Genomic DNA, 23,784 nt, shown 5'->3' with positions numbered 1-23,784 from the left:
CTCGCGTGGTATGATATGATACGGATTACTTATCGACAGACAAATAGCAGAATAAGAGTTGCATTAACAAGATCAACGTATATGGTATAGGAGCTTTGGTCAACACGTTAAACCTTGAGCATGGTTCTAGACACTCCCGATGAAACGTACCTTTTGCAAAGTATAGAAATTTCTGCTTGGGAAGTACAGTAATTTACATATTACCGAGTTTTAGTTCCTCGGACAAGCTATCACAACAAATACAAAATGGCTCTCTGCAGTTGTTTGGCCGCAGTGAAGTTGCAGTTGATATTTCCCTCAACACAAACATTTGCCGTTACAAGTTTCGATTTTTTTTTCCTTTTTATTGTATTCTTGTTACCTTTACACGCACATAAATATGCAGAATGCCTACTTATTCACACTTGAGGAGAGACTTTTCATGGGGTGGAATTTACAGAAATCTCCTGTGGCACGAGTGGAGGTACCTGGTCTTGATGCGATGGGATAACCAGACGCTGCAGAGGCTTTAGAGCCACTGTGAGTTGTGCAAACGAGGGCCGCAAATTTGGATCCCTGACACAGGGAGAGGGAAAATAAGTCTAATTGCAAAATTTCCTGAAATCATTTAATGGTGTGTGGAAGGAGAAGAAAAGGAATAAATCAAATTTAAAGCTGAACATTCTTACTGTTGCCAACACTCCCAGATTATTCTTGCAACTATAGGATCGACTTCCTTAGGAATTTCAAGTCTACGATTTTGAAAACCAACAGCACCAACAACTTGCATAGGATTCATTCCAGTCCACGGCAACCTTAGTGTAGCAAGCTCCCATAGGATGACTCCAAAACTATAAACATCGCATCTGTATTTGGGATGATGATTAATAGAGATACATTCAATAGACAGCAAGAAAAGAAACACGCAAATATTTTAATCTAAATACATGTTCAAAATGTTAAATAAAGATCATATATTTCCAGAATTTTGCTTCTAAATCTGTTATAGCCATGTCTACCAGGTGCTAAGTTTTTTAGTTACAGATAAAAGTAAAAATACACTTTTTATGAATGGAGAAAACAATTCAGTAATTGAACACAACAACGAAATAAGGGTTAAGAAAAATGTTTTTCATCAAGCGAAAATATGTAAAGAGTGCCTAGCAGATAGGGGTGTGATGTTCATCGGTTTGGATCAACCCGATAATCCAAACCAAACCAATTACACTGGTTAAGATGTTCACCTCAAATTCAATCGGAACCAAACCAATCAAATCTTATGTTCATTAGTTTAGGTATTGGATTTATGATTTACAAATCCAATAAACCTAAAACAAACCGAATATATGTTTCTTATTAATATTACTATATACGAAATTTCATATATAATTATTATTCCGATTCCAAGTTCGTTGAGTGATATTGTTAGGTCAGGTCAATCACCCCTCATTCAAGGTATTGTCCGCTTTGGAATTTGTGATTTGTCACGGTATTGCCCTTAAAAAGTGTCTTGGAAGGTGAGGGTGTTGGAGGAACATAAGCCCCCAATTCCAATGGAGGACTTAAGGAAATGGTTTGTGTTAGAACCTCATTATTTGTTCCACGATGAGCATCCAATTCTAAGTTCGCCAAGTGATATTCTTAGGATCAATTACCCCTCATATGAGGTATTGTCTGCTTTAGTGTTTGTGCTCCATCACGATTTTGTCTTAAAAAGGTGTCTTAGGAAGATAGAAGGGGTATTTAAACTACCTTAAGTGATGTGAGATTATTGGGTATGATAGGAACATAAGCCCCAGTCCCAATGGAGGCCTTAAGGAAACCGATGGTTCGTGTTAGAACCTCTTAATCAATCCCATGGTAAGAGCCAATGTTCCTATCTCAAGTCCATCGAGTGACAATGTTAGGTCAATCACCTTTTATCCAAAGTATTGTCTGGTTTGGAGTTTGTGTTCCGTCACAGTGGGATTATTGGGTGTGGTAGGAACAATTATATAATTCTTCTTTATAATTTTTGCCACTAGTTTGTTGATGTAAGTCAATTACTTACTATACAAAATGTTGCTTATTTCTTATAATCATAGAATTATTTGCAATTTTTTTACTAAAACTATGCATTTTTCCTATTTCTCAAATAGAATTTTGTATATCTGGATATCATCGGATCCAGTTAATCTAAACGCTCCAATTCATTTTTCATTGACTTAGTTTGAATTTTTATTTTTTTATTTTTTAAATCTGAGCTAATGAAAATTGATTGGTTTGGACTTGATTTCCTCCCAAATCCAATCCCAACTGACCTAGGAATACATCCACCAGCAGAACCTGTTTTACTAGTGTGTTAAAATTGCTAACTGTATTCTTTTAATAGAACCAGGTCCGATGCTGTGATTAGCTCAATCCTGTTCCCATTTTTAGAGACTCTCAGACCCACTAGAGTGAAGCAGCTATGGACAAGCATTGATTACACAAAAACGATATGAAATAAGAATGACAATCAAGAATAAGAAAGACCTTCATCTCAAATTAATAACAACTCACTTTTCATTTGAGGGTTCATTGCGGAGAACTTCAGGAGCCATCCACTCCGGCTAATATATTGATAAAATAATGTCAGTGAAATGTAAAAGACAGATAAGACACGCTGCATGTGCCTAAGAAAAGACCTATACAGATTTTCCCAAATTCTCACCGTTCCAGCAGTTGACTTGGATGACAAAAAAGTGTTGTGCTTCAACCTTGACAACCCAAAATCGCATACCTGTAGAAAGAACGGCTTACTTACAACTAACATAACCAATAAGATCATATAAAATACACAATAACTCAGAAATTGACGTATACATAATTCAAGAAATCTATTTGAAAAAAAATAATACCCACAAAATTATCATTCGCATTGTAAACACACATTTTCCATATGATTACAATTTACAACTATTCAAAACCCAAGCAAGCCAGACCAAACCCAAGCAAGCCAACTACAATACTGATCTGGTTTTGTTTTCTGTATCTGGTTGGGTTGATTCAAAATCCAAATTTCAGTTTGAGTTGGCTAAGACTAGTAAATTTCACAACTGTTGTAACCCAAAAATCTGTTTTTCACTCGTAAAACTACATAATTTCAACAAGACATCATCATCAAGTTGCTGTCGTTATTATTATTATATTTTCCATATATGGTACCTCCTATATATAACTAACTAATCTTGTATACACAAGTTTAACATGAAAAAATTGATCATTTAGGTGGATGTGAACTTCCACATGTGCATCTCTCTCAGAAATTGATAGTTGGAACAACACATTGCATATGGTTGCATGTGTTTACATCACCCTTCGTATAATATACCAAGACTGGGCTTACAAAATATCATGAAAATAGAAAGGTTTCTATAGATGAAATCCAAAAAACATGCAGGTTGCACAAATAATCAGATAACTATACTCAAACACCATGTTTTTTAAACCAGTCTAGCTGACTTCACTAAACTAATGAACATATATATTTAATATAGCAGAAAAAGAATTCAGGAGCCTATACAAATGAAAAACAATGACAAGCAAGGCAAAGGGACAGTATGAGTTGCCAATCATATACCTTAACATTCCAGTTCTTATCAACCAAAAGATTCGGAGACTTTAGATCTCGGTGAACAATTATAGGTGTGCTGGTGTGTAAGCAATTCATGCCCCTAGCCTGTAAATTTGGAGAGTTCAAAATGTGAAAGTTTATTGGTATAAATGATGGTTGAAAAGGAAGAAGTGTAATTATTTCATACCACGTCCAAAGCCATTTTTATTCTTCGTTTCTCATCGATCTGACAATTAGGGCGATGAAGTAATCTGTACAAGCTTCCTCTGCAAAATGGACATCAGTAACAATAGTGAGACATGTAAATAAGGAAAGAGTAACATGGGAAACAGCTAAGGATTCCAAGGACAAATAATATGGTTAACAAGTAATTATTTTGTAAAAATGTCATAATGGAAAAAAGCTATATACCTTGGTAAATACTCTGAAATGATTGAAAGATTAGGAGGACGAGTGACAGCACCCATAAAAAGAACAATATTTGGATGACGTAATCTACGCATTATCCGTACCTTGCAGCAAAAAGGATGGAAAAACAGATTAATTTTGGCCTTTAAAAGGGTATTGATAGTAGATCCTTATCCATGAAACCACTGCCTACCAAGTTAACTTGTTCTTTTTCCCTATTGGTATTTATGCTCAAATATTCTATGTAGTTTTAAATTGAAAGTAACAAAATTATTTTCTTTAAATTGACAAGTGTACACTATCTCTTCTATTTCTCTCATAGAAATAATAATAATAATAATAAGCAAAATCAGAAAACAAAATTAGTACTTACTTCTCTTTTGAATTCAGACAATGCAGCGCCTGAAAAATCCTGATCCAAAAATTTCTTTACAGCAACCTCCTGATATTTCAATAGCGGATCATCATTCAGAAAATCAGAGACTACAAATCCTTATGTTTTGGTTAAAAGTTCTGAAATTAAGAAACTGGGAGCTATGATTTTGAGACTTCAGTAGCCTAAAAGAGATCTCATCAATTTTTTCATCTTTTTCCTTTTCTTTCTTTCAGATGTTTTGGCAATTTAACAAGGGTCTAGTATATAAACTCCCCAAACTCTCACAGATTCTTGGGTGTTGATCTTGTTCTTTCGATTTAGCACAAGTTAAATTGAATCATTTACAAATCATGCAATCACAGTTAGTAACGCAATCATGTTCATTAAATTATTGTTGATGATGACACTAAAACGAAGACACGTTATATAAAAATACAATCTCAACTCAGCAATAATTCTATTTTCATTTTTTAACCCAATTACTGTAGTATTAAGCATCCATCTCACTTCTCTAGAATGACGAGTTACTAGGCTTATAGACAACTATAGACATTAACATCTATCCATTTTTGAAGAATGTTATCTAAATGATCTGATCAGGTAATATCTTTATATTATCATTAGCGAGATCACTTTCACATTTGAATCGTGCAGATAGAAGTACATAATAACCATAATTAAGAACATGACAATATAAGAATTTTCTAAATCAATCTATAACAATAATATTTCCACAAATATGAAAAGGAATTAAAGAACTCACTGTGCCATTCATGTCGGCATGGTATACCTCACCGTATGAACCTATTAGAAAGAAAGTATGAACATATATATTAAAAAAAATTCAGAAACAAGTGCAATACTTAAAGCACACTACCAGCCTCCCCAACTATCACATATAAAATGGTATAGCGCATGGAAAAAACATAAAATATTGAAGACTTAATAGAGCTTGACATAACCATGCTTGTACAAATAGAAATAAAAATAAAATAATCAATTTAAAAATAGGGTGAAGATTAATGCTAGATTAGTGATTGATTTGCATCAATTGGGAGTTCCACTAAATTAAATAGTAAATCAGAGCAATGTCCAATTTTCAGTAAATATTATTGACGTTTCAAGAAGAAAATGAATGCAAATCATGTACATTACCTATACCAATTCTTTCACCAAGAAACAGATCCTCCCATGGAATCTCACATTCACCAACGTCTACATCATCCAATATTTGATCCACCCTGTTTGTGATGGAATCAATTGATGAGCTAGGACTCTCTGGTTCCTTTAGTTTGAGATTGTTTCCCATGAATCTATCATAAGTATGCTTCCTCCGGTCATGATATCTGATTTCGGCATTATCTGGTTCTCTAACTGCCTCTACCATGAAGTTTTGAGAATTTTCCAGATCCCCCTGGTTAAAATCAGCATTGTGATCCTCAATCTGGTTCAGTTCAGGTACAGATGATGAAACTGAACCAGTACCATGTGCCAAAGTTTGAACATTTACATCATTATTTAAATTTGAATTATATAATGGTTTGGAACTAAGGTCAACATTTTCAGATGTAGAAGAACCATTGGAAACAAACAAGGGAGGTTTGTACTCATTAGGGTTATAATTAGTTTTCCTGGGGTCTTCATTATAAGCATGACGGTTCTTTTTTGTCAGTAGCACTGGGGGCCGACCAGAAACAGTATTATTTTTAGTACTTTTAATCTCATGAGGTTTAATTTCTACGGGTTTGTTAAGCCCAGAGGCCTTCCCCATTCCTTTTATTTGGAATGGGTTAAGATCTGCAAAAAGGTTTCGAGGGTCATTGGAGCTGTTTTGAGTATATGGTACAACATTGACATTAAGTCTCGTCCCATCACCAATTGTATTCATTCCGAGGGTCCCTTTGTACAGAGAAGTACTAGACATGGCAGGCAAATTCTCCAGTTGATTAGGGGTCCCTCTATTAGAAATTTTAGAAGGACCAACGCCAGTGTCTCTTCTCAAACCTATGTTTGAAGGCTCTGACTTCTCAACATATGATTTTCCATTCCAAGGCAGTGAATGATCTTTTATCACAGGATTTTGACTACTACCTTCACCATGAGACGGTTCGATAGGTCTGGAGTAAGAAAATTCAGTATCCTTGGAGGAAGGTAAATTGGGCAAAATCTTGGGATTAAAAGCCTTGTTAAAGGCACTATCCTTGGTGCTCAAAATATCAGCTGGCATAAGTGGGATAAGTGTCCCTGGAGCAGCCATGAGATCAACCAAAAACTCCCTGAAAGCAGAGAAGGAGATATCAGTACCACAGAACCTGAAGAACCACATAAACTTTCTGGGTAAACTTAGACATCTAATGATTTCATCAACCAGTGTCAATAGTACATAGGCATGGATATGAGAAGCAAATGGACGCACAAATTAGTGAGCTAACAGATACATGAAATACAAAGATCCTTAACCTTTCACCCTCCAATTTTATAATGTTGACAGCATCATCCTCCACACCAGTGTAATGACTCCCTTTTACCAGTCTACAAGGCATGTTAATGTTGTCAGCTAATACCTGAATGCAGAAAAAGAACAAGTACATTATTACACAGGCAATAGATCAAGAACTATAATATGATCCTCTAAAATGCACACAAAAATTACTGAAATTTAACTGGAAGATATATTCTCAAATCTCGTGTTTAAGACTAGCTTTGCAACTACATCACAACTAAGCCAAGGTTAAAAACCTAAAGAAGCTTTACTCCTACTGATGAGCAAAGTCAGCCATAAGTTTAATGACTCAATCTTCATAAATGGAGCATGATTTCTCATTTTTTTTCAGCTAAGCATACTTAGAGCAAATATATTTCTTAATGCAAGCTCAGGCTATATTAGTAGGGGATATTTTTATCAGCATGAGTAATTTTAAAGAAAACTATCTGAAGTACATTTATTAATTTATTAATGTTTTCATTTAAAGAATGTTATCGGGTGATATAATTATTTGATAGTTATAGCAGATATCACGTTCCACTTCTTTTTCTTTTAATGTAGTTGTGTCTGATTTTTTTAACAGATTATGACTGCATTAACCTAACAACAAATTACATTACAGCTAACAAGAACTTTAATTACCAATAAAAGCCACAATACTAACCTTGAAAAGCAAAGCACGATGTCTAGAGAGCCCAATATTTAAGGACCCAAGAGGCAATACAATTGTGTGAAGATTTGTCCTTAACTCTGCTCTTGTTTCTGTCCATCTTGCTAACATAATATTAGCATCCTTTACAGGACCACCCATATGACTTGTAACAAGTTCAGCAAGCCTTTGTGCCAAACTAGTGACTGGGCAGTCTAATGCAATACATTGTGCAATTTGTATCAGTTCTTCCAGTGCAGGATCAATTGTTCTATTAACAATGACCACCTCAGAACCTCCAGGATTTGCTTCAAGATCCGTTCGAGATGGCATCTTTCCTTGCATCACTGAATCATTAGAGGGCCCATATACATCATAAAAACCATCTACTACTTTCTCCTCATAGTCAAGCACATTATATTCCTGATCAACAAAATAGGAATGAAAGATAATCAAACAGAAGCAGTTCAAGAAAGGTCACTAAACGAAAAGGTGAGAAAGCATCAATGGAGGTGAAACAAGTTCCATGTTCCTTAACTACATTTTATAATTTTATTATTTCTATCTTGGTGCTGAACAGATAAAAATAAATTTATGATACCATGTTCACTTAATACAAAGAAAATTTCCAAGACAATGACATAGTTAACCAATACCATGTGATGAAGCGGGTGAGTGTGTAATAATGAGTATAAAGCATATGCTTGTACAATTTTCTTAAAATTGCTATGCCGTAGAAAACTAATGCAATTCAAAACGATAGCCACAGAATGTCAAACACACACAACACCCGTACAACAATCAACGCTGATTATGGCAGAAAATTCATCGTATCATAGTGTAAAAATGTAAACTGTCCCACCAAATGTTTGCCAGTGCACCAACTCAATCACAAATATTCCTTGTTTTTTCAACATCAAGCACACAAATAAACACCCAGTGATTCTAATAACAGCATCCCACATTTACAATTCCTAGGGGTTTATTGCAATTCCACAAAAACCACCCAAATATTCAACATCATTTAACCACTGGTTGCCCTATCAATCAGCTTCTACCGGAGTTCCGTCTACTTTCTGCAGATACCAAATTTTAACTCGCTGATCAAAAACGCATTTCGAACCTCACTGGAGTAGCTAGCCCTAGACACATATAAAACCCCGAATCTAAGTTCCAATACACAACTGAATTTACTGCAAGAACAAATAAATAAAAATCTAGAGTGAAACCCGCTCTGTATGAACCTCTACAATTCACAGCTTTGCCTCAATTAACCACAACGAAAGAGAAACATTGCAAGAAGTGGATTACAACAACTGAGTAAGACCTTACCCAGTACTGCCTCGACAGCGCCTCCGACGCGTCGTCCTTGTCCCTCACCGAATCGATTCGAAGACCTCCTAGACTCAACAACGTCGCCGCGTGGATCTGATCCTTCTCAGGATCGTCGCGGAACTCCGAATTGGAAGCGCTGATAGCTAGGGCTAGCTGCACCTGAAACTCCTCCTCCGACGAGAAAAAGTCCTGCCGATTCACCACCGGGCTCATGCCACCGGCGGGACTAACCACGGCGGTGGAGGCCGACGCTGTGGCCGAGGCCGACGAGGGACTCGCAGGAGTGGCACCGGAGCTTTGAGAGTGATCGGCGGCGCATGACGGCGACGGCACAGGTGGCGAATTGTCATTGGATCGCTGAGGATCGTGGTTGCCACCTATGTGAAGCTTCTTGAAGATGTTTTTCATCCTCTCTCTTTTCTCCGTCGGCTTTTCCTTCTTCACTCTCTCACTCATCAAAGCAGCTCAGAAAGAAATTGAAGTCACTTTCGAATTCTAAATATCAATCGAAATCTCTTTCCCTGATTTTCAGTTCAACAGTCGGTTCCTTTTCTCGCCGATTTCTTTTCTCTTCAATTTTCTTCTTCTTTTCTTCGTTTTTTCTGTGCGGGGTTGCCTTCGAGGGTCAAGGGACTCCAAGGGAAAAAAGTGTTAGGAGGGAAAAACTTGGGCGAGTAGAACAAGCGTTGGAATGGCCGGTAATCAAATGGCCTCCAAGTTCCCATAAATTACGAAAATGACATGCACACTTGGATACGCTACGATCACCGCGCTATATGAACGCGTCGATTCGATGTTGACATGGGAACCTACGTGTCTCGTGAAGACTCTACGTGGAGCTCTTAACTTCCTAACTCCGCTTATTCGTTTATACATGCTTTTTCCTTCGTATAATCATTCATTTTTCCTTTTCAAAATAATTTTGTCATTGTTTCGGTGTGAAATATGAGATCACAATCTATATTATCATTTCATATCATCTGTTTCATGGTAGCTTAAGGTTTTTTATAAAAATTAAGAAAAATAATAAATATATCACTTTTTAAAATGACTTTATTTTTCTGAAAATACCTTATTTTGGATGAGTTAATTTGAACATAAATTAAGCAAAAAATGAACACTTCATTTAAATGCGAGAATAGTGGTTAATTTGGAATTTTTCTATGTATCTGAAATTAATCACCGTGAAAATGGAAGAAATATCAATCCAACAGTGTCTGATGAAATTATCTTCTAAAAACTACATCCAAAAATAGTGAATAGTGTGATAGTTAAAGTTTAAAAGAAAGATTACATTATACTGCACATGGTAAACTTACAGTATCTCTACTATCGAAAAGTTTGATATATAACTAACGGCTCTATAATTTATAAGCATTTATTACATACAGTATCTCTACTGTTTAATTTTTTTTTTTGGAATTATTTATTAATTTTGCTAAAATATCCCTGCTTTTTCAGAAAAAAAAAACATAGGAGTCAAAAGATTTTGGACTAAGTTTAATTTGATTACACATTTAACCTCACATATATCAACATAATCTCTCTTAGATAAATCATTGAGGTTGTTTTTTTTTTCAAATAATCGAAATTTCACTTCTTGTGTTTTCTAGAAAAATTTGTAATGGTTAATTAACATAATTGGGATAGTCTACAATAAATATTTAGAAGTTAACTCATTATGAATTTGAATTCATATGTTGATAAGTGGACTAGTAGAGGGTTATATCCTTTAAACAAGAAAGTATTCATAGAAAGTTATTGCAATTGATTCTTTTTTTCTCCTTCTCGGTGCCGTTATATGATGGAGATCGCAACAAAAATTCTACTTTATGTACGTATGAAAATAATAAATGAAAAAAACAAAAAAATATTAACTACAAAAATTAATAATATTGATAATGACTTTCACAATTGATTAAAATTCATTAAAAGTTACAGAATCATATCTGAATCTCATTAATTAAATCCGTCTAACTTCTAAATTATTTTCAAAAACAACATAAGAAGTTGACAAGCGGTCTAGCTTCTAAATTATTTTCAAAATCAACATAAGAAGTTGAAAAGCTTATCCTTTAGGTTTGGCTACAGACTGTTTATGATGCTCCCAAATTGTTCTATTCAATACTTCAGATATTGACTCTCCAAATGCAATGAACGTTTAATAATAATAATAGTTGTTCCCCAGACTTTATGTATTGACTGTTGAGAATGTATGCCCCCAAATTAATGTGTAAAAACTTAATTGCACACGTATTTATTGAAGAAAAAGAACCCTAAAACTATGTTATAAATTTTCTTCTTATACCTAAAACATAATTGACATACTCCTCCATATTTTAAGATTCCTGAGTGTGGAACAGAAATTAATTTTGAGCTAAAAAGGGGACTAAAATGTCATTTTAACAGAACGAAGCTCTAATCTGTATGTAATCTTCACGCTATCAAAGACGGTACAATCAAAGTTCATATTTGGTTTAAACGAAAACATTATCTTATAACTCAATGTATTTGCTAAAAAATAAAAATAAAACATCCTATCTCTTTTGGTCTGTTCTACAGTACTTATACACAGGAACCAGATCTGTATTAGACGGGGCGGGGTATAGTTCTCTAATATAACACATACGTTACCCTGCCCCTGTCCTTATTACACTTGTTGACCATTTTCTCTAACATGTGAAATAAATATTTCACAACGGATATTTAGGTATAAGCTCTGTTAGATCTTCGTTCTCCTCATCACTAGAAATCCAGCCATAGCAAGGTCTACGCCTTTTGTGATTAAGCTGTGGAATCTTTGGTCCATGATTTTCCCGCAAAGCCAAATTTCCTGCTGGCTGAGACTCTGCAAGTATACAAGATAATTAATCACAAACATGTTTAATATGCTTTCAACCTAAGTGTCTGAGCCAATTAAAAGAATAATGAAAATGGGAAGTTGACAACCAGATTTCTTTTCTGCAGATATAGTTACAGCCTTGATGGGAGTTTCACTTGCAGCCTTGATTAAAAGTTCATTAGCTTGTCTTCTGTTTTCCGATGATATGTCTACAGACTTCAAGTAATGCACCCTACCAGTTCCACTTGTTGGGGATAAATTATCCACACTCTTGATGGGAAGTTGAGAACCAGTTTTCTTTTCTGCAGATATAGGTACAGCCTTGATGGGAGTTTCACTTGCAGCCTTGATTAAAAGTTCATTAGCGGGTCTTCTGTTTTCCGATGATATACCTACAGACTTCAAGTAATGCACACTACCAGTTCCACTTGTTGAGGATAAAGTATCCACACTCTTGATGGGAAGTTGAGAACCAGTTTCACTGGTTACCGTTAGAGTCTGTAAGGCCTTAATAGTTAAGGGTTTATCATCAGAAGTTTGCGTTTTACAGCATGCTAGAAGGGCACCGTTCGAGCATCCAGCAGGTGTTACCTCATTGGGACCATCTCCTGGATTAGCCTCTATCAAACCAACAACCTTCACACAAACAATAGAAGACCATAAAACTAGACATTGTTAATGCTAACTTCATAAGAATATATAGGCCATCAGACCAAAGATCCACCAACAATTTTTCATAGGACTGCAGGCCATGCTTGCCAAAAGTCTCAAAAAAGTTTGCATTGTATTACAAGAGAAGCTTGCATGTCGTATCTTAATAATTTTAAACCTATTGTTATGTGAATGTCTCAAAATTGTAGGCATTCACCACTATTTGAGGCTATTGAACTTACAAGAAAGGAAAGGTTTTAATTTACAAGTAACATTAGGATTATAAAGAAGGAACAACATAGGTTTTTCAATACATAATCCTATTGATGAGTGTCTTAAAATCATTAGTTAGCGTATAAAGACTTAGAAGGAGTTTAACAAAAAATAGAACATTTAATACACAGAGAACTTCAATGGCGACACTTATCATTTAAATACATATACACACAATAACATCTTACAAGCTATGGCCTTTACAAGGGTGTGTGCAGAGCATAAATTTTTCCCTTGGGAAAAAGGTGAAAGAAATAATAGGTAGAAAATTTAAAGAACTATCACAAAGTAATTTAATAGAGTCTCAGGTTTCAATAACTCCAGAAAGTAATATGACTTTGAAGACACAACAGCTCAGTGCTGCCACTATTTGATTATAACTTGAGTCACAGTCCTTCTTTACAGGATAATTGATATTGTTGAATCAAAGGCTTACCACAAAGCCAAAAGTTATAACTTGTATTTAGAATGCAACTATTTCTACTTAAAAGAGTCATAGACCAAAAATCACAATTTGATTGAAAGTTGTAACCAAACTCACCTAACCTTTGTTATAGGACAACTGATGCACCCTATGACATCAGTTGTTGAGTTACAAGCAATAAGAAATAATCTTTTCAACCAAAAACATTCCCAAATAAAAGCACATAGTTAAATTTGATGTGGTTTGACATCTCATAACCTGCATCTACAAACACTCAATATGCAACTTTTACGGTCGCAGAAAACATACAACTACCCAAATCTACACAATACAACCAAGAAACTACTGAGTTATGGTAAAAACAATTGCAATCAACTATTGAGTTTGGCTGTTTACACCTAAGTTTGAAAGCTATGTATGACTTCTCAAAATATGATTTATCATTCCAGGACAACTAATGATCTTTTATCACAAACTTTAAACCACTACCTTCACCAGAAGTTGGTATATATGTCTGGTTTAAGAAAATTCAGAATCCTCGTTGGAAAGTAAATTTGGCTAAATCTTAGGATTTAAAGACTTAAAGGCTTGGAGATTAAAATATCAGCTGGCATAAGTGGTATGAGGGTCCGTCAAGCAGCCATGAAATCAACCAAAAATTCCCTTCTACTTACCAACTTAAATATTAAGTTTTATTATAAAAACCAAAAACAAAAAGAATGAAGCTTAAAAAAACAAAAATAAAAATGTAACTTTCCGTCCAAAAAGATTAAAACTGGCTGCTAATATATGCTCATTTTTTCTTTTACAAAGAGAATAAAACAATTAATTTAATTTCCAAGAAATTTATTTTCCAAGAGTCAGATGTGGGTTAAATTTCCCCTGAGCAAGTCCACAGCAGAACATAAAAACATCCAGATAAATCATAAATGAAGGGTTTTATACAATGGAAGCAACACATTACTACACAACAACACCGGCAAATGAAAAACAGAAAAAAAAAAATAGAGATTACAAAGTTGCTTGGAGAATAAGGAACAGGAGAAGTAGAGTTACCGGAGGTGAAGGATTGAGTTGGCTTTCAAGAAGAGTATCTATAAGGAGAGTGTAACTGGAGTCTTCGATGAAGACCCAGCCCTCGTTGCCACCATAAACCTAAACACAGACATTTTTCACATCATAATCAAATGAAATTAAAAAAATTAGGTTGAAGAAAGAGGAGTCAGTCACTTTGAGGAGGCTTTGAACGGTTGTTCGAACGAGTTTTTTGGAAAAGCCATAGATATGCATGGCGTCGAGAGCTGCGTCCATTCGGCTCTCTCCTACCTGTTGATCACAGAAAACGAAACACTGATTCAGTTAATGTGGTGGAAAATGAGAGGAAAGGGAAAGGTAAAACTACCTTAGTGGGACGTCGTTTCGGAGCCATGAGAACAGAAGAAGAGCTTGTGTGAAATGGTTGAAGAATGGATCAGTTCACCTTTTGGATTTGCTCACACATGGATGTCAGGTGGAGTAAGAGAAGAAAGAGAGTATAAAAAGAAAACTCTTTTCTCATTTCAATCAATTAGGAATGAAAATTAGGAGTCCCAATGATTTTCAATGCAGTCACATGTTATATTTATGGTAAGATGCTTACATGAATTACGTAAAACGTCTTTTATTAAAATAGGTTTCAAATTATATAAAATTTAAAATATTCAATGAGATACTGAATTATAAAAAGTAACATATTTTTTATCAATTAAAATAAATTTTATAATATTTTTTAAAAATTATATGATATGTTTAATTTTATAAAAACTAAATTAAAAATTGATATAATACTTTTGTGATAAAGAAGGCATAATAGAGTTGATAAGATAAGATTTAGTTTTAACCATGTAGGTTTTGTGGTGCTGGAGAAACTATGTAAAATTTAATTTGGTTTTATTAAGCCTAAGCTTTATTAAGTTTAGGCTTGTAAGTATTAATCACCGTGTTGGCTTTCTAAATGATTCTATTTCTTAAGAGATTAACAAGTTTCAAATCTTGATAAGATTTTTTTTTTCTTTTATCCAATTAAATTATATGTTCTAATGTTTGTGAGTTCTGTATTTACATTCCTATTTGAATGAGTTTAATTTTTAATTCAAATTTTGTAATGAATTAATTACCAAATTTTAAATTAACTTAACTTTGTTTTTGCTTGGATTAAAAATTTTAAGTATTCAGATTGACTAGGCCATATAACTTGTGATTTTAAGAGGAAGAGAAAATTTTAGGAAGTAATTAACGAATGTCATAGTTTAGAAAAATTTGTTTTTGAATGCTGATGTCTTATAAGAATACTCATTTTTAAATATAAATTACTTTAATCAGTAAAATAATATTTATAACAACAATTTGGTTTTAGTTTTGAAATACTCTTCCCTATTCTCAAAAATATTTTGTAAAATAGACACTTAATGAAAAAATATTTTAAATCAATGAAGTAAACTTTTGAAAGAAATGTTAATACTCTTTAAATTAATTAATTAAAATAAATTTACATGCCCCAGTAAAAAAAAAGAAACACTAAAAAATTATGAAAATTTAATTATCTTTTAAAAACCTGAAATGCTAAGTGTAGAGAATATTTAAAAATTATATATTTTTGTTTATATATCATAACTTATGTAGTTAAGTTATTCTATATTTATCAACTAAGTTTATAAAATACTTTTAATCAAACAAATATGTTCATTGCCTGTGATTTATAAGCTGAGAGGAATATGTCACCTCTCATTACATATATCTGAGATGTGATTGCAGTAAAATTGAATATAAATTTTTATATTTATTTATAATAAATTTGATAGTAAAAAATTGGTAGTCTAATTTTTTATTTTAATATTTTTATTAAACTAAAAAATATTTGAAAAAACTACACGAGAGTTTATTTTAATTTGAAAATTATATATTCATTACATGTTTATTTTCTTATAAATTCATTAATTGTGAAATTTATAAGCATGTATTTATAAAATTAACCTAATATTTAAGTGTATTTATAAAATCAATCTAATATTTAAAAGGTATTAAAAATATATTAGTTTTGTGCTATTACTTTATTTTATATTTTATATTTATTGTGAATATGTTTAACTACTCAATTATAGCATATAATTGTTATTAAAAAGTTACTGCATCATTTTAATCAAAACACTAAAATATAGATAAATATTATATCACACATAATGTAGGGTTATTTATATGAAAAAAAATTATTCAACAATTTGTTATTTTCATGAAAAGATGAAAGATTTATATATTTTCTTCTTAAAGTATATGTAATTATCCTTCCTTAAATTATTTTATATAAAAGTGAAAGATTAAAAAAAAAATAAAGAATGACCTCTCAAGATTTATTGTGCAGTCATTAATGCATTGTCTTCTACGGACCACGATATTTTAATAAATTTTTTAACAACTTTTTGATAATAGGCGATATGTCACTATTTTATTGGTCTGGACCAATCATACACTATCACATAAGTTATTGTTAAAAAGTTGTCAAAAAAGATTATTAAAGAGACATTTTCTCTCGTCCAGTTACTATGTTTATCTTCCACAGAAAGGAAGTAGTTTGTTAACAACATTTTGCCTAACGATAATTTACTCTTTGTTAGTGGTTGAAAAGTCATCGACAAATGAAAGATTTTAGGGATGAGAACACAATAAAAAATAAAAAACTTAGAGACACATCCAAAACTCAAACACTTCATTCTTCTTCATCCATTCATTATCTTGATCCAATTTTGACTTTAGATGTATAAAAGTAGATAAAGTCTCATTTCATTTTATGTTTCTAGTTTAGGTCTCTTTTCAGTTTTTTTACAACACAAATAAATTAAGATATTAATAAAACTCAAGGCTTGTCTCGTTACTTAATACACACGGAGATAATTGATTTCTAACTTTCAACTTATAACTCATTTATTATTTTATCTACTTTTTAATTATAAACTTTTTAGAAAAAAAATTGCTTATTTTTATTTGTCGTTTTTAAATATTAAAATAATTTTTGTTGTCTACTACTCTCTTAATTTAATTAATATGGAGAGAGAAAATTTTATCATATAATAGGGTAAACAAAACATAGATAACACATTACATATGTATTTAAATAAGAAAATTCAAAAAGTAGTGTGTAATCCACTTAAAACTACATTAAAAAGTAACAGCAAAATTAATTTATTTGATTTTGGTGAACAAACTTCAACCAACTAGTAATTTTCTTTAAATAACTTTATGAAACATAATTATTGACAATTATTTATTGAGAATTGTATTGAATCTATAAAGTTATGCTGGTAAACAAGTAAGAAGTGTGATAGATCATTTCTTTTTGGAAATGTGATTATTTCAATGAAAAACTTTAAAAACTCACAAAAGAGTTCCTCTTTTTCTACCTTTCCTCTTTTTCAGTCATAAAAATAAATCCTTAATATTCATGCCACAAAAAGTCATTATCTCAATTGGACTAAATTGGCAAAAAAAAAATTCAAGAAAAGCAAACAAGGGAAAATCATTTTATTTCCCTGTAACTATTTTCGAACTTATTATATTTTAGTCTTATACTTTTAAACGAATGAATGGAGTAGGCTAATATCAGAAAATATAAGATTTTAATAGATTTTTACACCTAAATTCCATGTTTAATAATAATTATAGATAATTGATAAAATGACTAACTTAAAATCTCATATTAATTTTCTTTATATTTAATATATTTTTTTCCTCATCACAGAAATAATAAAATAATTAAATGTATTTTAAAAATTTAGGAATAATTACATAAATTTTGAAATGGAAATCCAAGATCTATCTACTAAATTATGATTGTTTAAAGTTTATCTCCACCAAGTTTTCATATATAAAAAAATATATGATTATTCTATCAAATATAATGACTATAATATTAAAAATACACACTATAATAATAAAACAATTGGATAAAAATCAATTCTTAACTATTTTTAATGATTTTTACAAAATTGGAGTAGATGATAGAAAAACAAAAACACAACAAAAATGAATACAGCTAATTGAACAAGAAAAATAAAATAGTAAAAAATAAAAACAAAACAACAATTAGAAAAAAAAGAACAAACGAAAATATACATTCAAACAATAGGGATTAAGATCCTAAAAGAACTAGGATTTCAATTTCAATATTTAATATAAAATAAAACATAGTACTTCGACCCACATAAACTCTAATCCCATTAGAGAAAAACATTCAAATGAAAGACCGTAACCAATGATTCACACTAGCAAACCAACCTCTAAGAACACTCACAAACACCGTCATTAAAAAAAATTACACTAAAATCACCAAAATAAAATAAAATTTTTAATTAAAACAATTTTATATTGAACTATTTAGGATAAGTTTGTATGCATCTCCAGTTACATGTCTCATTTATTTATTTATATTTATTTACGTTTATTTTCGGTTAACTCTTGTCTCATTTTTTTTTATATATTTCAAATTATATATGGGTCTCATTTATTTATTTATATCTATCTGTCTTATTTATTTATTTATATTTATTTTCAGTTACTCACTAATTTTATTTATTTCCAGTATTTATTTCTTTAATTACATTGTTTGGTTTCAAATATTTATTATTTTATCTGTTTATGAAAAATAAATATATTGATAATAAATATCATGAAATGATAAAATTTATTATAAATAAAAAATTGATTATTATAGTTGGAGATATGATCTTGAAAATTTAAATAAATGAATACAACTCAAGATGACATGTTTTTGTGTTATTTTGTTATTTATGATGAAATTTACTAGACTAATCACTACAGTTGATTCAAATATTAATGAAGTATGAATAGATATGGACTTAAAAGAGTTTTTATATCTCATTTTAGTATGCTATGCTTTTAAATAATATTTGTCTCACTTTCTCTAATTGCTTGTTTGTATATATTAAAAATAAAATTCAGAAGTTTACTCTGGTTTCACCACATATGACAAATCGTCTCTCAAGAGACATCATAATTGTTCTTCCGAGCCAGTTGACAAACACCAATTATTAACAATTCAATAACATTCCAAGAACGAGTTTATAACACTTACTTCTGATTCAACCCGAGATGCACATTATTTTAGAAGGACCAATAATGATCACTTTTCTAGTTATTTATAAAAATATATTGTATATTATTTTTATCGTTTTTTTCTTTGGTAAACTAATTTTGCACTGGTGATTAAAATAAGTAAAAGTAGTGTTTACGAAAGATTATGTTTTCAAATTCAACGTACACTGATTATTTCAAAAGAAAAACTAAGCCATTTACTTTTGCCAAATAATAGTTTTATATACTTCCAAAATACATATAATTGGTCCTTCCAAAATTAGTGTTTATAAATACATTTAAAAAAAAATTAATATACTATATATATTTAACGTCTTAAAAATTTGTATACACATAAAAAATATTTGGATACCCTGAAAATCTTTCAGCACCAAAGAAGGAAGAAAATGGCAACATATATAGATGAAAAGACCTGGTCAAGGCAGAGACGGTGGAGACGACACTTGTCTTCGCTTTCTCAAAAGAACGTCAAAAACCAATGGTGGGTTGAGTTGAACCACAAAAAAACAAGTCCTACCTAGATTCACCAAAACTTTTGCTCGCAACCCACCGTGTTTCTCTCTAACCTCCATCATCGTATATAAATCCCTCTTATCCCACAATCCACACCTCTTTAATTCAAAAAATTAATACAAAAAGGTTTAAGTGAGATTGGTGTCCAACAATTAAAAAGATGAGTCAAGAACAGCCAAAGAGGGAGGATTTTCAAGAAGAGGCTATCACATACGGAGACGTCTTCAACGTTCAAGGAGATCTCAAAACCAAACCGATTGCACCGGTTGACGCCGCCACCATGCAAAAGGTGGAGAGTCACCTCCTTGGTAAGAACCCGAAGGGTGGCGTCGCCGCCGCGATGCAATCCGCGGCCATGAAAAATGAGAGAGATGGGGTGGTCGGGCACAACGATATTAACATAACTGCCACTGGTGCTAGTGTGAAGGAGACCGATGCTCCGGGGAGGCAAGTGATATCGGAGTCCGTTGGTGAACAGGTTCTTCTCATATGTATATATATATATATGTATACGTATATATATATGTATACGTATATATATATTATACACACACGCCAAGAAACTTTTAATTATTCTGGTTTGTTATTCATGTTTTTAGGAACGGTGTTTTCTCTTTAATTCTTACTTTTGATTAATTTGTTCCGTAGGTTGTTCAGAAATCAGTAGAGGAAAAGGAGAAGAGAGTTAATAAATTGGTTGAGGTATTAATTAAATCTTTCAAGACAAATGAAGATTTCCTATGTGTTTTATACTAACAATTGATGCTCTTGTTTTTCGGAAGAAATTTGCTTAATGCAACGATTATCAAAAGTTTTATTTTTTATTTTTCCATCCACTTAAAAGGAAGAGAATGAAGACATAAATTATATTCTATTTTTTTAACTTTCTCTTCTATTTTACATGCATGAATTGAAGTGTTAACTACGTTTGACATTCAGAAACAAATAAAATGTTAATAATATATATGAAATGCATGAATTGCTTACACAGATGGTGGAGCAATTTAGCAAAAAGGCGCCACTGACGTCATCTTCTCCTGTTCAAGATATGGGCATTGGGGGCGGTGGGATCACCATAGGTGAAGCGCTGGAGGCCACGGTTCTCACGGCGGGAAAGAAGCCGGTGGAGTGGAGCGATGCCGCGGCGATTCAAGCTGCGGAAGTGAGAGCTACTGGGCGCACCAACATTGTCCCCGGAGGCGTTGCTGCGGCGGCGCAATCAGCCGCCACTCTAAATGCTCGGATTACAAAGGAAGAGGACAAGACGAAACTCGCAGATATTCTGGCGGTACCTGCACTAATTAAATCACCAGTGTTGTGTGTCTCTGCCATTTAAGAAAAAGAATGATGCATAGATGACAGTTATTTTGTTGCAGGATGCGACTTCGAAGTTACCGTCAGATAGAGCAGCGACTCGGAGAGATGCTGAAGGTGTGACGGGTGCAGAAATGAGAAATGATCCCAACCTCACTACTCATACTGGGGGTGTGTCCGCAGCCGTGGCTGCTGCTGCTAGGCTTAACCAAATGATCAGTAACTAGTTCTATACCATATATGTATATTATCACCATTGCCCATTTTGTAAGTGATTCATTTTTTTTTCTTTTCTTCGTGGAGAACTGAAGAACCTAAATTTTAACTCAACGAGTCCTCTGACCAAATGTTAAGGAGCTCGCCCAATTCTTTTATCTAACCGTGCTAGTTTTCTTCAAAGCAATGCGTTCATATTTTATTTCTGCTTTCATTTGTTTGGAATGTGTAACTTCATGAAATTATAATTTACAAAATAAATAAGAACGATGCCTTTACTTTTTTTAAAATATGGGGTTTTGTTTATTTAGATAAAATTTTACTTGATTTTGAGTTAATTATAATAATCATACGAGCAACGACTTATCATTAGGATATGCTTGGAATGTTGGTAAAAATGTTTTTTTAAGTAAAAATAAATGTATTGGTCGATACAACAAGCTTTGGTTAACGATTAAGTTGTATATAAAAAAATATAATTGTAAAACTTTTCACACAACTTTTTTTAATTTAAAATAAAGCTTTTTTTTTTTGTAAAGATAAAGTGATAGTTTTACTATTACAATATATGAAATTGTTAGATGGGGTATGTTTCCATAATACACGGATTTAGGTAAACCTATTTAATAGTTCGTAAATGTATTTCACATGACGGGGTTTAACATAAAACAACCTAGGTGTGTATTCTTCATCACTCTATCTAATATTGAATAAATATGCATGTTAAAAATGTATTATTATTTACGGACGTTAAAAATTTATTACTTTTTATGCATGTTAACTACTATTAAGGTAGATGTAATGCCAACTTATAGTTTCACTCGATTTAACTGAAAGATTGCCATGCTGATCAACTAAATCCCACTCCTTAAACACATCGATCAAATTTAAGTCAATGCTATATTTCATTTAATGCAGCTGCTTTGTGAACAGTTCTTTACTTTTTACATGTTCTCTCCTCATTGTGCACAGCTCAATTGATTTTAAATCCTGTTATTATACTTCTTAAAAACATTAACCATTGACATGAAGCAACTAATTAGAGGTACTATACACAATTTTTTATACTTCTCAATATTACACTATTTTTATAAAGAAACTTGAGAAAGCTATTTCTCCAATCCAAGAAGTGTACAAGTTGTACCCTATAATTATCCTTATTGAAAACATTTCATATAAGTTGCCAATTTAAAATAAAAGTGATAAAAGTGGGAGGGAATTCCTATTGGAGATGCTCTTAGTCTTTTATGAAACCCCAACTCTTTCTGCCTTTTTTTCTCTTCTCACCAGTGACTTTAATTCTTTACAACAATTTATCAGTTTTTTTTACCAAAGCCTTCTTTGTTAAGAAAGATGATATACTCGTTTATGGCATCAAGAGTACAATTTTCTCAACAACATTTAGGAATGACGATGGAATTCAGACTATTTCTTCTCGAGGAGACATGCTCGATCCCAGAATTCCGTCATATAATATCCGTTTGTTTGAGTCATAATAAATGAGATATTATACATATCATTGAACATTTAAAGGTGCAAAAAAGATTTGCATTAACAAACAAAAAATTAAGGCCTGGGCCCGAGTTTAAAAAATTGGGCACAACATCAAACTCATTTCGCTGTGATTTTGTACAACAAAATTGGCAAGTCAAGGGGCAGCACATAGATCCTCTCACTAGGACAATTTTCACAGTTTCTTCCCCCTCCTTTGCCTTTCCTTCCTTTAGAATATTTGATTGTATAAACCACACAATTCTCTCAGCTGCTCCATTGATTTCCCAGATTTATAACTCTCCCAGTTTGAACCCAAGTAAATATGAGAACGGAAAACTTTGCTCTATCGTAACTTGAGGTAGGTCAAGGGCAAGAAGCTTCTAGAGCCGAAAGAGTATGGTTGACAATAATTTATGACAGGCAAAGGAAAAGACTGGGAAAACCTCCTATAGGTGGTTCTAGTCTAGTCTACAGAAAGACAAAAATATACAATCCTAGCTGAGGGTAAAAGGAGAAAAGCTTGGTATTTTCATAAGCTTAATTTTCAATGTAAAACTTATGAAATGGGCTTATCTGGAAGTATTCTTTTCACTCGGTAAGCTGAGCTTTTCCAGAGACAATTCCTTTGTTACTAACTGAAGTAGTCCTTGCACTAGCTCCCGTATTCTTAATTCTCTGTCCATCAAAAGAAAAACATTTAGACACAAAATAATAAGTAACAGATGAAAAAAAATGAAAGAATCTGTTTTCTCACTTCTTTACCAGAAATGAAGGTCGTTTAGTAATAAATACTTGATCGATTTTAAAAAGAAGATATTTTGGACTAGCCTCTTTTGAACTAGCTTGTGCTCTTTGGAGGTCGTTTTGAGATTGTTCGACCGCTTTAGAAGATCTTTTTAGTATTCAGTATCAATTTTTGGTAAAAGGCATGGATAGGATAAAAAAAAGAGAACTGTGCAACTTTTGTTTATATTGTGTATATAAAGTTTTTAAGAAGTCTGTTTAAGCGGTTCCTGGAAGACAGGCTTGTATCTTCACCTCCTTGTGAGTTAAAGCTAATGACTTCTGGGGTTTTATTTATCTATT

The 23,784-nt window shown here is 32.5% G+C and overlaps 4 protein-coding genes across 4 annotated transcripts in view; 1 reads left to right on the top strand and 3 right to left on the bottom strand.

The window, feature by feature from the left end:
- Window positions 1–44: 44 nt before the first annotated feature.
- LOC108345613 (serine/threonine-protein kinase EDR1) lies at window positions 45–9,506 on the bottom strand. The gene is made up of 13 exons (XM_052874211.1): window positions 8,825–9,506; window positions 7,508–7,915; window positions 6,819–6,922; window positions 5,514–6,634; window positions 5,122–5,162; window positions 4,356–4,424; window positions 3,986–4,086; window positions 3,762–3,840; window positions 3,581–3,679; window positions 2,672–2,740; window positions 2,521–2,570; window positions 669–845; window positions 45–555 (listed from the first exon to the last, which is right to left on the bottom strand). The coding sequence occupies exons 1-13, from the start codon at window positions 9,281–9,283 to the stop codon at window positions 420–422; spliced, it is 2,913 nt and encodes a 970-aa protein (XP_052730171.1). The 5' UTR covers window positions 9,284–9,506; the 3' UTR covers window positions 45–419.
- A 1,772-nt stretch (window positions 9,507–11,278) lies between these two features.
- On the bottom strand, window positions 11,279–14,605 carry LOC108343871 (uncharacterized). The gene is made up of 5 exons (XM_017582294.2): window positions 14,420–14,605; window positions 14,248–14,343; window positions 14,074–14,172; window positions 11,777–12,305; window positions 11,279–11,675 (listed from the first exon to the last, which is right to left on the bottom strand). Exons 1-5 carry the CDS (start codon window positions 14,444–14,446, stop codon window positions 11,521–11,523), a joined length of 906 nt encoding a protein of 301 aa, XP_017437783.1. The 5' UTR covers window positions 14,447–14,605; the 3' UTR covers window positions 11,279–11,520.
- A 4,973-nt stretch (window positions 14,606–19,578) lies between these two features.
- LOC108345287 (late embryogenesis abundant protein 47) lies at window positions 19,579–22,576 on the top strand. Its single transcript, XM_017583878.2, has 4 exons — window positions 19,579–20,152; window positions 20,323–20,376; window positions 20,666–20,962; window positions 21,051–22,576. The coding sequence occupies exons 1-4, from the start codon at window positions 19,835–19,837 to the stop codon at window positions 21,213–21,215; spliced, it is 834 nt and encodes a 277-aa protein (XP_017439367.1). The 5' UTR covers window positions 19,579–19,834; the 3' UTR covers window positions 21,216–22,576.
- Window positions 22,577–22,704: 128 nt separating this feature from the next.
- Window positions 22,705–23,784, bottom strand: part of LOC108345550 (uncharacterized) — a 51,382-nt gene continuing 50,302 nt past the window's right edge. The window contains exon 44 of the mRNA XM_052875559.1: window positions 22,705–23,373. Within this exon, the coding sequence (XP_052731519.1) occupies window positions 23,268–23,373 (106 nt within the window). The 3' untranslated portion in view covers window positions 22,705–23,267. The remainder of the gene's footprint in view (window positions 23,374–23,784) is intronic.

This window comes from Vigna angularis, chromosome 3 (assembly GCF_016808095.1).
Source record: "Vigna angularis cultivar LongXiaoDou No.4 chromosome 3, ASM1680809v1, whole genome shotgun sequence".
NCBI classification, from domain to species: domain Eukaryota; kingdom Viridiplantae; phylum Streptophyta; class Magnoliopsida; order Fabales; family Fabaceae; genus Vigna; species Vigna angularis.
The sequence above is the reverse complement of the archived record's forward strand: the minus strand, read 5'-3'. Positions and strand labels throughout refer to the sequence as shown.